This window comes from Bos mutus, chromosome 25, assembly GCF_027580195.1.
Source record: "Bos mutus isolate GX-2022 chromosome 25, NWIPB_WYAK_1.1, whole genome shotgun sequence".
Taxonomy (NCBI): Eukaryota; Metazoa; Chordata; class Mammalia; order Artiodactyla; family Bovidae; genus Bos; species Bos mutus.
The window spans coordinates 6,063,716-6,077,406 of NC_091641.1; the positions used below are offsets into that span (position 1 = coordinate 6,063,716).

The following is a 13,691-nucleotide window of genomic DNA, read 5'->3' on the forward strand; positions in this document are numbered from 1 at the left end:
GCACGTTCTGTGGGTTTAGACAAACCCGTGGAGTGCCTCCATCGTCACAGCGTCATGCAGAGTCGCCACGGCCCTAGAAACCCCTGTGCTCCGCCTGTCCACCGCACCCTCCCCCAACCCTGGTGGCCCGGTTCTTTCCCGGTCTCCAGTTTCCAGAAGGTCATGAAGGTCACAGCACATAGTCTTTCAGACCGGCTTCCTTCACTTAGTGATTCGCGTTGAAGCGTTCTCTGGGTCTTCTCATGACTTAATAGCCCATTTCTTTTTTATTATCTAATAATATTCTATTTTCGGGATGGATCCCAGTTTATTCATCACGGGCTGAATGGCTGTTTCCAAGTTTTAGCAATTGCAACGAAAGCTGCTATAAATGTCTGTGTGTGGGATTTTATGTGATGTAGGTTTATCTCGTTTGATAAACACCAGGAGTGCAGTTGCTGTGTTGCGTGGAGACAGACGCCAGAGTGTCTTCCAGAGCTGCTGCCCCGTTGTGCATCCAGGCATTTCGCGGCCGTGGGTGCGGGTTCCTGTCGCTCGGTCTCCTTGCCGGCATTTGGTGTTGCCAGTGTCCTGGGTTCCGGTCGCCCCGCGGGCCTGCAGCGGCAGGTCTTTGTTTCCTAGATGACACGTGAGGAGAGGCGGCGTTCCTGTGCTTGGTTGCCATCTGCAGAACTTCCTTACAAGGGGTCTGTTCAGATCTTTGGCCTGTTTTCCATTCGGGTTTGTTTTCTTACTATTGAGTTTTAAGAGCTTCCTAGGTGGCGCTAGTGGTAAAGAACTAGCCGGCCAATGCCAGAGACGTGAGAGATTCTGGTTTGATCCCTGGGTCGGCAAGATCCCTTCGGGGAGGAAATGTCCACCCACTCCAGTCTTCTTGCCTGGAGAATCCCATGGACAGAGGAGCCTGGTGGGCTGCACTCCATGGGGTCGCACAGAGTCGGACACGACTGAAGCAACTCCGCACGCACGCACAGAGCTTTTTGTAGATTTTGCATACGAATCCTGTCTCAGATACATGTTTTGCAAATATTTTCTCCTAGTCCCCGTCTTGTCTTTTCATTCTCTTGATTATATACAATTTTTTTTCTTTGGCCTCGCCATGTGACTTGCAGGATCTTAGCCCCCTGACCAGGGGCAGAACCCAGGCTCTGGTGTGAAAGCACAGAGTCCTAACCGCTGCACCACCATGGAATTCCCTGACTGTGCATAATTCCGAGTCCTGCTTCTCGGCGTTTTAAACCAAACTTTACACAGTTACTAAATTTATTAAAAGTATGATTTAATGGTGCAGTGTATTCTATTATATAGATGTTTCTAACTTGATTTAAGCAGTCTCTTATTATTGTTGGTTGAAGTGAAACACTTTTACGCCCTGCAAGGATGTTCTGGCACAGATACCTTGTTGACGCCTCTCACTGTTTCCTTAGGATGTGTTTTAAGAAATAGAATTAGGAAGCTCAGAAGCACCCACTGATAATAAAGCCACTTCTCCCAAAAGGTTTCACTCATTCATTCCGCCAGTTTTTATCGAACAGCTCTACGCGCCGGGCACTGTCCCAGGTGCTGAGGACGTGCTGGTGAGCCCCATGGGAAGCAGTGACTCCACGTGGGTGTGCGTGACGGAGGCTGCGTGCAACTCGGGGGGACACGGGACCTGCTTCGCGTTGTCACTGAGCTCGGTTTCCTTTTCCGGTCTCTGTCTCTCGAGACCACGATCGGATTACATCAGAGACCCTAGAAAGATGTGCGTGAATCAGAACTTTAGAATTTGAGAGTGAAGTACCAGTGTGACTTGTTATCTCAAGGGACCCCAGGACGAGTTTGTCTTTTTCTCACTCAGAAACCAAATTATTTTACTGTAATCCAGTCAAGTTACAAATTATTAATAAAAAGCCAGAAAAAAGAGAAGGAGCCAGAAGCCCCTGCATATGTTTGAAAATAAGTAATGAGCTTTTGTCTGTTCATCAGTAAAAGAAGATTGTCGTGGTAAAAAAGTTATGAATATTTCAGTTGCGTGACAGTGAGAGCATTGCATATCAAAGCATGTGGAGTTAGCAAAACTGGTACTTAGAGGGAAATGTATAGCCTCATTAAAAATGAGATAAATAAAAAATAAGATGAGAAATTAATGAGCTGTGTGTCTGAGTTTCCTCGGGTGCCATAGCAAATTGACAAGAAATTGGGCAGCTTAGAACAGGTATGTATTACCTCAGTTGTGGAACCCAGAAACCCCAAATCAAGGCTTTGGCAAAGGCAGTTACTTCTGGGGGCTCTGACGGGGGTCCATCCTGGGTCTCCCCTGCTTCTTGGGGCTGTGATGGGGGTCCTCCCTGGGCCCCCTCAATTTCTGGGGGCTGCCCTTGACTGGCAGACCCATCATCAGACGGTCCCATGTTCGTCCCTGTGTGTCTGTGTCCAGACTTCCTCCTAAAAGGACGCATGTCGCTGGATTAGGGCCACTCCGATGCAGGATGACCTCATCTTAACTTGATTGTTTCTGCGAAGAGTTATTTCCAAATTAAGCCACACTCTGCAGTTCTTGATGGGCATGAGTTTTTGAAGGGCCCTTTCAACCCACTGCCAGGTGCTACCTGAGAAGCCAGGAGGAGAGAAAGAAAGCAAGACAGAAACATGGGAAATCAACAAGGATAAAAGCAGAAGTCAGTCTAGCAGAAATCGAAGAAACAGCAGCAGACAATAAAGTCAGAGCCTGACTCTGACAAGACGGGCGAAGCCAGCATCCCAGAGGGCCGCCACACTGTGGGCTGCACACACTGTAATTTGCCACACGCAGGGGAGGACAGGGTCGAGGAGGAGGAGGGTGGTGGGGGGTGGACTCAGAAGGCACCTCCTCCAGGAAGCCCTCCTTGACTCCTTGCTGAGGATGGTCCAAGAGCCCGCTGCTGCTGGCACAGCCCCTTGTACGTGGCTCTCTAGTGGAGCTCACCCACCGTCTTGCTGAGCCCTCTTACCGTCTGTCCTTTTCGAGCTCTGACAGTAACCTCCTTCATGACAGAACCATGCCCTTTTCCCCTGTTGCATTTTGTGTATGAAGCCTCGTATACAGAAGGTGCCCAATAAATGATCGAAGCCCTGTGTTTCTCTTTTTGCCCTGCAGCTGAGTGACCGGGTGCCCTGGACACGCCCCTTACCCTGGGACTCTCCTGCAAGGGAGGGGGTGGGTGGTGTTCCCGCCCAGTGAGTGGGGGGTGGGGGGAGGGGTTCCACTGTCCCAGGGTCCCAGGCGTGCGGGGTGTTGGGGGGTCAGCTCAGTTATGCAGCATCTCCCTAGACCCCCCGTCATTGTCTCCCTTCGGGCTGGAAGCCTGCACTTCACCCCCTCGTGTGGGAAAAACCCGGTCAGAAGATGAGCTGCCCACGCTGCGTCCCAGGGAGCCCCTGGCCCCGGGGGCAGGACAGACGGTCCCTGGAGCTGTCTCTGCGTTAGGGGCAGATTCCGCAGCTTTCTGGGAAGGCTGTTCCCACACTCTGGTTATGAAGATGCCTTTGGCCTGGATTGCCTGTCCTGACCCTAAGTCCTCCACCATTCTGTAGCCCAGACAGCTCATCAGCCCGGAAATGGGAGACAGGAAGGGGAGCTCCGAGAGCCAGAGGGTTTCCTGGAATCTCCCGGGTAGGGGGGGTGTCATCCAGGAATAACGGTCTGGCGTGGCAGAGCCCTGGGGGACCATAGCTCCCGGGAACACCCCTGGGTCCTCTTAACCCCCCTGAAGCGGCTCCATGCTTGGAACCACCAGTATCCTGCTTCATTTGACTCTTTGCTGCCAAAGATGGAAAAATCATCTCTGTGCCCAGCCGGAGCTGCTCACAGGTCCAAGAAAGTGAGGGCTGGCCCTCAGCTTCCTGGAAGAAAAGCGGCTTCTCGCGGCTTCCACGGGGAGCCCCGCGTCCTGGCCGTGACCGTGGACCTGAGTCAGCCTCTGTCCACAGTGTTGTGGGCCACCCCCAAGGCCAGGTCGCTCATTATCTCAAATCAGTGTGTCCCAAACCCATTCAGGTTAACCAGATCAAAACCAAACAAACACACAGAAAGTGGCAAGGGTGCCTGGGGATTGCACGGCTGCTGGGAGCATGGAACGGGGCGCCCGGTGGACACAGCTTAGAGGTTCTTCACTGAGCTAAGTGTGACGCCCCGGGGTGTCCCCAGGAATGGCACACAGCACTGAGACACACACCCACACACTCAACATCCACAGTGGTTGAGGGGTGGACCCAGCCTGTGTCAACCAGCCATGAACGGGCCGTCGAGATGTGATAGGATGGAGTCTGACTCAGCCACGGAAAGGAGGGGCGAGCTGGCACCTCAGCAACACACGCACCTTGGAGACCATTGGAGAGGGAGGGGCCTGGCACGCACCATGGGACTGCTCCTGTGAAACGCCCATAAGGGGTGTGTCCACGGACACGGAGGGACACATACTGTGGGACTGCTCCTGTGAAACGCCCAGAAGGGGCACGTCCACGGACACGGAGGGACACGTACTGTGGGACTGCTCCTGTGAAACGCCCAGAAGGGGCACGTCCGTGGGCGTGGCAGGTGGGCTGGTGGGGGCCAGGCCTGGTGGAGGGCGCAGGGGCTGCCGGGTGTTTGGCGGTGATGAGATGCCTGGCTCCAGGTGCCAGTGATGGTTGTGTAACGTTACGAATGCACTGAAGACCACAGAACCGCACACTTTAAGATGATGGGCTGTTAATTTTATGTTGTGCGCGTTTCACTTCAATGAAGGAAAAGGCCCCTCCTTCGCTCAATCACTTCTCCGGCCCCTTGCTTCTGCGGGAAGCCCCGGGGGCATTTCCTCCTGACCTGCTCCCGCCTCTCTGCCCCGGGTCACCACCACCACGGAGCCCGGTCACTTCTGAGTGGCCTAACTCTGTGGACCTCCTGCGGTGGCCAGGGGCCTCTGCTGGCTCCTCTCTTCTGGATGCTGGCAGAGCCTGGAGTCACTGTAGACGGTCTACACTGCAGTGTGGGGGCCTTTCCACGGTGTCGCTTCAGTATCCCACTGACTCACTTCTGCCTGTAGTACTGTTTTCTCTTTTCGGCCACGTGGCTTGTGGGATCTTGGTCCCCCCAACCAGGGATCAAACCCGGGCCCTCATCAGTGGGAGCGTGGGGGCCTAACCACTGGACCCCAGGGAATTCCCTTGTTCTTGTCTTCAATAATTTCTAAGAGCAAAGGCCCAGAGTGTCTCACTTGAGATGCAGCTGACATTTCTAGTCAAAATTCATGGTTTATAGGAACAGTTGGTTTCATTTGTAATGATTTCTGTAAAAGTGGGACGCCTTACCGACAGTTTTTTAAATTCATCTTTGCTGCTGTGTGTGGGCTCTCCCTCGTTGGGGCGTGGGGGCTGCTCTCCAGCTGTGGCTTCTCTACTGAGCACGGGCTCAGTAGCTGCGGTGCACGGGTTTAGTTGCCTCGAGGCACATGGGATCGTCCCAGGCCAGGGATTGAACCCATGTCCCCTGCGTTGGCAGGTGGGTTCTTCACCACTGGACCACCAGGGAGGCCCTTCCCGACAATCTTAATGTTGAGTAGGAAAATGACATTTCCCTGGTGGCTCCGTGGTAAAGAATCTGCCTGCCAATGCAGGAAACTTGGGTTTGATCCCTGGGTTAGAACGATCCCCTGAAGAAGGAAATGGCAACCCACTCCGGTTTTCTTGCCTGGGAGATCCCATGGACAGAGGAGCCTGGCGGGCTGCAGCCTGAGTCGCACATGACTGGCGACTAAAGAGCGGCAGCACACTCTAGTGTGTTGACATTCATCTCTCACCCAGTGAACTGCAAACGGCACATAACCCAGGGACTCCTGGCACCAGGGAGAGATTGATGCCAGTCTCAGGGAGGATGGGATGGCTGTCGTCATGGTAACAGAAGAGCGGCAAGGCGTGACCTTGGAAGGCAGTTCTGGAGCCGTCGGTGGTGGCTGGTGTGTCCATGGCTGCCCTTCGGGGAACCCCTCTCTCCCACGAGGCACAGGGCTGCTGCTCAGCCTTGCAGACGCTGAGTTTTGGATGAACACCATTTACGGTAGCATGAGTAAAGCATCTGTCCTGCTTTGGCTGTCCTCTGGGTCTCTGTAGATGCAGAGCTTGTATGGAGTCAGTCGTGCTGCTCAGCCTGTGCTGCTGTGACTGCCCTGGGCCATGTGCTGGGAAGCCCCATCTCCATCTGGGGACTCACTGGTCACCAGGTTGCTCTGGGGCTGAGAAGCTGCGGGGTTGGCCACGGGAGACCTCCACGTCCCTTTGCACATTTTGGATTTGGGGCCCTCTGTGTGTAAACCTAGTTTTTAAAAAGCAGTGGCTTTTGGGTCTGTCTCCCTGTTATGCACCCAACTCCCATCTCCTGCGCCTCAGGGAGCAGAGTGCGGGCACTGCTGCCCTCAAGGTGAAGCCTGGGGCCTGGGGGCGCCCCACGTGCTTGCTGGGGGCTTGGGTTGACTCGAATTTGGTTCCAGGACACGTTGCTCAAAGTGTGAATGAGCAGACAGCCTCCCGGAGCCAGGGTGCTATGGCTGCCAGAGCTGTGGGCTGGGAGTCCGGGCCGGGGCGGGGTCCGGGACAGGAGCCCGGCCAGGGTGTGCTGGGTCCCCTGCCTTCCCGGGACCCCATGGCCTCCTGGACGACTCTGGGGTTCTGCCAGGACGGCCTCTCCTCTCACCCCTCCCCGTTGCCCCCCTGCCCCCCAGGAAGAAAACAGACAGATCCTGGCTCAGCAGAAGTCTGCCTCGCAGTCGGACTTGCAGGATGAGGATGTGTCTCCGTTGCCGCCCAATCCCGTGGTGAAGGCCCGGCACCGGCGCGGGGGTGTGAGCGCAGAGGTGTACACGGAGGAGGATGCGGTGTCCTACGTGCGGAAGGTGGGCCTGGCCCGGCCCGCACCCTGCTCCGCCCCGCCCACACCCTGGCCCAGGCCGCGCCCCGCCCGCGCCCCGCCCCCGCCCCACCCCCGCCGCTCCCCGCCCCACCCCCGCCCACGCTGCACCCACGCCCACCTCCCCCCACCCCCTCCACGCCACGCCCCGCCCCACCCCCGGCCCGCGCCCCGCCCCAGCCCACGCCGCGCCCCGCCCCCGCCCTACCCCGCCCACACCCCTGCGCACGCCGAGCCCTGCCCACGCCCGCCCGCCCACACCCCGTCCACACCCCCCCACCCCCACCCCCGCCCCACCCCACCCACGCCGCGCCCCGCCCCACCCCCGCCCGCCCCGCCCCAGCCCACGCCGCGCCCTGCCCCCGCCCACACCCTGCCCACGCCCCCATACTCCGCTGACCTCCCTGCTTCCGGGGGGGTCCTTGTGGTCCAGGCTGGCCTGAGCCTGGCGCTGCACTTACCTGAGCTCCCATGGGGCCCCTGCCGCCCGCGGTTCTTGACGCCAATAGGCTGGGGACAGGGTGGGTCACCCAGGTTGTGGGGTGTAGGGGGAGGAACCCCGGGTCTGTGGCCATGGTTTCCTGGCTTCCTGGCTTCATCCTGGAGGCTAGACCCCGACCTCGGAGCCTTCTGGAGGGAGCCCGCCCCACCCTGGCCATCAACCCCCCTTCCTCACCAGCGGAGCAGGGCTCCCCTTTGCCTTGTCAGGGGCCTGCCTGGTGAGCCAGTGCTGGTGGCCACGTGACACCCAAGGCCCCCTCGGACCTGTCAGTCCATCTTATGCATTTCTACAGCCAGCTTTGCTTTAAAAAATTTTTTTAAATAGTTTATGGCCATTAAAATTTTTTTAAAAATTATAGGAAAATATGAGTAACATAAGGTGTACTGCCTGTGTCTGTTTTGGCCGCTATAACAAGAGACTGGGGGCTTACACAGCAGACATGTACTGTCACAACTTGGGGGCTCAGGGTCCCAGACCAAGGTGCCGGCAGGCCACCTTGGTGAGGACCCTCTTCCCGTGTCCCCAGACAGTCGTCACCTTCGCACGTGTTCTCACGTGTTGGCGGGGAGTGTGTGGAGTGAGCTCTCGGGGTCTCGACTTACAAGGGCACTGATCACATCCTGGGGACCCTGCCCCCACGACCTCTCCCAAAGCCCCATCACCGAACCCCGTAACCCAGGGACCGTCCCTAGGCCGTGGTCCTTGGGCTTCGACATAGGAATCTGGGGACAGAGTGGCCGCAGCACTTCAGCCACCATCATGCCACAGTCACCACCATCTCCAGGATGTTTGCATCTCACAAAACTGAACCCCTGTCCACACGAGACCACCCCACCCCCCAGCCCTCCCCTATGATCAGGGTGTGAAACCCGTGAAAGTGCAGTTGAGAAGCCCACCAGGACACTTCACTCTCGTGGCCTTTCTCCTAAAGCCCAGGACTCCTGTCTAATGGGGAGTTCCCCAGACATACCCAGAGGGAGGGACGCTCTGCAGAGTAACTGGCCGGCCCTCCTCCAAGGAACTGTCCCCAACCAGAGGGGCTGAGGGGTGGTGAGGCCTGGTGTGGCCCAGGTGGGGTCTGAGGAGGGGGGACAGACGTGTGAGTTCAGTTCCTGGGAAGGGACCGGCCGGGTCCCAGGTGGTGGGGGGTGCTCCGGGGCAACCCCGGGTGTCACAGGAGGGGCGAGGTGCCTTCGGTGGTTGGGCCTGGGGCGGCTTTTCCAGAGGCTCCGTCCTGCCCCCCAGGGGTCTCTTTGTAAAGGTTCCATGGTTTCAGGAGACATAGTGCGCCCACCTGGGGGTCCTGACGTCCCCCCTGCCCCAGCCTGGAAGAGACTGAAGGGCAGCTGAGCACGAGGCGGGGCCATGTCACGGCACAGTCAGCCTCCCCCTCGGTGTCCTTTTTAAAGACAACGTTTCTTTATTGAGCTGCTTCGGGTTGTAGTTGCCACGCACGGACTCAGTAGCTGTGGCATCAGGATTCAGCTGCTCCTTGGCTTGTGGGATGTTAATCCCCCGACCAGGGATCAAACCCACTTCCCCTGCATTGTGAGGCGGGTTCTTAACAATTGGACCATCGGGGAAGTTCCCCTTGGTGTCTTTTAAGGGAAGAACCTTGGCGTTGGAGATGCTGGTGCTGGTCATCAACGGGACACATCGTGAGCTCCGCGGGCTGGTCCTGGAGGGCGTGGGGATGGGTTTTTACTCACATTTTGGCCAACTGGGTCCAGACCCCCACCCGGCCCCTCCATCACCACCTGGAAGTGTGGAGCCAGTCTTGGATCAAGTTATCTTTTGTTCCCCCAGTTTTCAAATATTTCAGTAAGTACTTATTACCTGAAAAAAAGCCAAAGAAATAAAGAAAACTTAAAAAGGCATCATAATCCAGGGGCCTGGAGGTCTGTAGTGTCTTTTAGAGGCTCTGACGGCTGCCAGCGCCTGTCCACCAAGACCCTGAGTTCACGGTCTTAGGCCAACTTTGAGTCGCTCTCAGCCCCTTGTCTCTTCTTTACTTTTTAAATTTCAAAAAGTTGTGACACTCAGCTAGCATTTCAAGTTTTCTGTCCACCATCACTGGTAGACACATTTTGAAGGCTGGGCAGCAGCATTTCTCGGGGTCTAGCGGGTACCCAGAGGCTGGCAGATTCAGGCCCTGGGCTCGGCCCTGGGATGCTGCCCGTCTGACTTCACCTGGCCTCCCCGCAGGTCATCCCCAAGGACTACAAGACCATGACGGCACTGGCCAAGGCCATCTCCAAGAACGTGCTCTTCTCTCACCTGGACGACAACGAGCGGAGGTAGGAGTTGGGGGTGCTGGCGGGACGCCAGTTTTGGGAGCACAGGCTCACGGGTGGGGGTGGCCTCCAGAAACGAAGCGCCGTTTGCACCTGGGCTGCCTCCCAAATCTGGGTCAGGATCGGAAGTGGCTGCAGGCCAGCCTTGTCACAGAAAGACACCTCGTCTGCTTGCGGAGGCCAAACACACTGCCTCCTGGGGCCGCGGGCGGAAGCACGTCTGTGCATGCGGCACGGGGTCCTGAGAGGGTGTGACTGAGCTGGGAGAGGGGCAGCACTGGCGGGAAGGGCCTCGGGGACGGACGTGGGGCAAGGGTGCGGGTGACCCCAGGGGGCGGACGTGGGGCGAGGGTGCGGGTGACCCAGGGGGTGGGTGTGGGGTACAGGTGACCCAGGGAGTGGGTGTGGGGGTGTGGGTGACCCAGGGGGTGGGTGTGGGGTGTGGGTGACCCAGGTGGTGGATGGGCTGGGGTGACCCAGGGGTGGGTGTGGGGTGGGGTGACCCAGGGGTGGATATTGGGGTACAGGTGACCCCAGGGGTGGACCAGGTGACCCCAGGGGTGGGTGTGGGGTGGGGTGACCCCAGGTGGTGGGTGTGGGGCTGTGGGTGACCCCAGGTGGTGGGTGTGGGGGTGCGGGTGACCCAGGGGTTGGGTGTGGGGTACAGGTGACCCCAGGGGTGGGTGTGGGGTGGGTGACCCAGGGGTGGGTGTGGGGGTACAGGTGACCCCGGGGTGGGTGTGGGGTGTGGGTGACCCGGGGTGGGTGTGGGGGGTGTGGGTGACCCGGGGTGGGTGTGGGGGTGTGGGTGACCCAGGGGGTGGGTGTGGGGGTGCGGGTGACCCAGGGGGTGGGTGTGGGGGTGCGGGTGACCCAGGGGGTGGATATGGGGGTGCGGGTGACCCCAGGGGGTGGGTGTGGGGGTGTGGGTGACCCCAGGGGGTTGGTGTGGGGTACAGGTGACTCCAGGGGGTGGGTGTGGGGGTGCGGGTGACCCAGGGGGTGGGTGTGGGGTGCGGGTGACCCCAGGGGGTGGGTGTAGGGGTACAGGTGACCCCAGGGGGTGGGTGTGGTCCACGAGTCCTGACGGCGCTGGGGTGCTTTGCTTGAGAATTGAGACCAGGTAAGTGAGTGAGTAAGTGAGTAAGTGAGTGAGTAAGTAAGTAAGTGAGTGAGTAAGTAAGTAAGTAAGTGAGTGAGTAAGTAAGTAAGTAAGTGAAGTTGCTCAGTTGTGTCTGACTCTTTGCGACCCGGTGGACTGTAGCTTACCAGGTTTCTCCGTCCATGGGATTCTCCAGGCAAGAATACTGGAGTGGGTTACCATTTCATTCTCCAGGGAATCTTCCCGACCCAGGGATCGAACCCAGGTCTCCCGCATTGGGGGCAGATGCTTTAACCTCTGAGCCACCAGGGAAGACGTAAATAGTAGGGAAAGCTGGGACGTTTTTCACCCTGCCGCCCGGGTGAGAGGGTCCCTGGGGTATTGGGCGCAATCCTTCAGGGTTGACTCCGTGCACACAGCTGACCCTGCGCAGAGTGGAAGGACGCCCCGGCGGAGCCTCACACCCACGAGGAGAGCAGCATCTGCCCGCACAGCTTCTGCTAGGCGTGCTCCGGGGGCCGTGTCACGTGGCTGCTTTCCTTCCCTGGCTCCTGCATTTTTTAGGACATGCAGAAGACCTCTTTGTTTTTTTAATAATGACAGCTTTTGAAAAACTGATTTTATTTGTTCATCTTTGGTTGCACTGGGTCTTCGTGCTGTGCACAGGTTTTCCTGTAGTTGTGCAGAGCGGGGGTCCTCGGGGCAAAGTGTCTGGGCTTCTCACTGCTGTGGCTCTCCCTGGTGCGGAGCTTGGGGTCTATGTCCATGGGTCAGTTGTCCGTGGAACGTGGACTCTTCCCAGACCAGGGACTGAACCCGTGTCCCCTGCATCGGCAGGCGGATGCTTATCCACCGTGGCACCAGGGAAATCCTAAGAAGGCCTCTTTGCAACCCCTCCCCACAGTGACTGCCTGCTGCAGCCTGGGGTGGTCCCTGCAGGCCACTGCCCGTGTGCGCGTTGTGTGGAGCCGGACGGGACACACGGATGCTCTGTGACGCGGGCCGGGGCTCCCCTGTGAGCCGTCTGGCTGTGGGCCTGTCGCTCCACTGAGGGGTGGGCGGGCCGGGGCTGCCCTGTGAGCCGTCTGGCTGTGGGCCTGCTGCTCCACTGAGGGGTGGGCTGGTGTGTCTGCCACTGCCCGCACCAAGGTCGCTGGGACTTCTCTCCGAGTTAAGGGCCTCGGTGGAGACCGAGGTCGCTGGGCCATCGCTCCTGCGTCAGGAGTGGAGCCTGAGGAGTGGTCTTCTGCAGGGTCAGCTCCCAGACGAGTGTGGCGGCACTGGCCAGGTGCCAGGCTGGGTTTTCAGGCTTGTGGTACGTTGTGCTGGCTGGTCGCCCAGGAAGGCGGTGGGGTGTCCAGGAGACCTGAGTTTGGGGTTGGTCCCTCCTGTTCCCCAGCATGGGGACGAGGCTGCTTCCCAGGGCGGGTGGGAGGTTGGCATTGGAGAGGCTCGGTCTTCAGACGCCCGTGGGGCCAGTGCCCCCTCCCGGGACTGCCCACCCCACTCAGTCCTGCCTGGAGTCGTGGGCCGCCCTCTCACTCTGCTCTGCGGCTCCTAGCAGACCCGTGGAAGGTGGATGCGGGGTGGACCTCACAGTCAACCCCAAACCCCCTCTCTCTCCGCTGAGTAGCCTTCCCAGTGCCAGCATCCCGGGTGCGATGACCTGATACCACGTTTGAGATGGGAGGGCGTCATTTCTCTGATAACTGCTGACACCTGGGCTCAGTTCACCGGCTTCCCTGGAAGCTGCTGAGCAGGTCTGCAGCCTGGAACAGGTCTTCTGCCCAGAACAGAAGGGTTTGGGCTCAGAATTGCAAGGCTTCTCTGCAGGTCCTGCCCTTTCACAGCCCTGCCAGCCCAAGGCAGCAGCTGGTGCAGCAAAGCCTTAAGCTTAGGGCTGAGGCAGTTGAGCGGGACTCCTTCTCCCGGCGGTTTCTGGCAGCGTATGTCTGGGAAGCATCTGGGTGGGGGGGGTCCTTTGCCCTTGACCCTAAATTTCCAGAGCCGCGAGTCTCCCTCTGCCTCTGACTTTTCTGTGTCTGAGAGCCAGGTGGACGAGAAGTGGAGGAAGCAGATGGTTGGATTAAAATTCCTCTTTGCGAGGCTGGCTTGGAAAGAAAGCTTTCCACAGGGTGTGTCTGCTTCAGATCTTTTGTTTTGCTCAGAGGAAAACTCACTTTCCAGATCGGAGCCCGCATGGGCCCCCGTTTCTGGCCACGGCCTCAAGGAGATGAGTCGACAGCTCAGGAAGCGGGTCCAGGGGGTGTGGGTGGGAAAGGTCCATTTCCTGACCTTCCCTGTGATGGCTCCTCGTGCAGTGCCCCAGTGTCTTTGCTCTTCCCAGCTTGGTGGACGTGGGGCTTCACGGCTCCGTCTCTGCTTGCCTGTGGCCTGGCACGTGCCACCTGTACCCTGAAGTGCGCGGAGCGTCTGGCGAGCCCTGATGAGCAGGCGGCCTGCTGCTCCCTCTTCTTCCCTGGGGGGAGAGCCACTGGCACATCCCTGAAGGCAGATCCTGGGGGGATGCTGCTGCTCCGCAGCCCTCCCGATGACCTCAGAGGTGACACAGGCCACCCCATGGTCGTGGGCTGGGCGTCATGGCTCCCACCGGCGATTCCAGCTTGTGTGGAGGTCCACCCGCGGGGAGAGCAGGGGAGGCTGTGTGCAGGCTTTGGTCTAAGAGAAGGAGGGTGTCTCTTGGTCAAACCACAGCACCCGCCAGAGCTGGGTCCCGGCGCACGCCTCGGGGGCTCCGCAGCCCGCGTCCCACCCTCTCCTGGGTGACGGGTCACAGGGTCACGCACCTGTGATGAGAGGAAGGTGTTGGCCCAGGCACTGCCCTGTGATTGGGGGGGCCTGCTGTCCCGGGGCCCTGGGGGTGCAGGGAGC

General features: G+C 58.8%; 1 protein-coding gene and 1 long non-coding RNA gene across 3 annotated transcripts in view; one reads left to right on the forward strand and one right to left on the reverse strand.

The window, feature by feature from the left end:
- The window catches only part of PRKAR1B (protein kinase cAMP-dependent type I regulatory subunit beta), a 75,731-nt gene that overhangs the window by 8,062 nt on the left and 53,978 nt on the right, over window positions 1-13,691 (forward strand). For both annotated transcript variants that reach the window (XM_070362440.1, XM_070362441.1), the window contains exons 3-4: window positions 6,717-6,887; window positions 9,609-9,700. In XM_070362440.1, coding sequence (XP_070218541.1) covers window positions 6,717-6,887; window positions 9,609-9,700 — 263 coding nt within the window. The remainder of the gene's footprint in view (window positions 1-6,716; window positions 6,888-9,608; window positions 9,701-13,691) is intronic.
- Window positions 8,538-11,212, reverse strand: LOC138985571 (uncharacterized). The gene is made up of 3 exons (XR_011462614.1): window positions 10,967-11,212; window positions 9,161-9,239; window positions 8,538-9,081 (listed from the first exon to the last, which is right to left on the reverse strand). It is a non-coding gene; the product is annotated as an uncharacterized lncRNA (long non-coding RNA).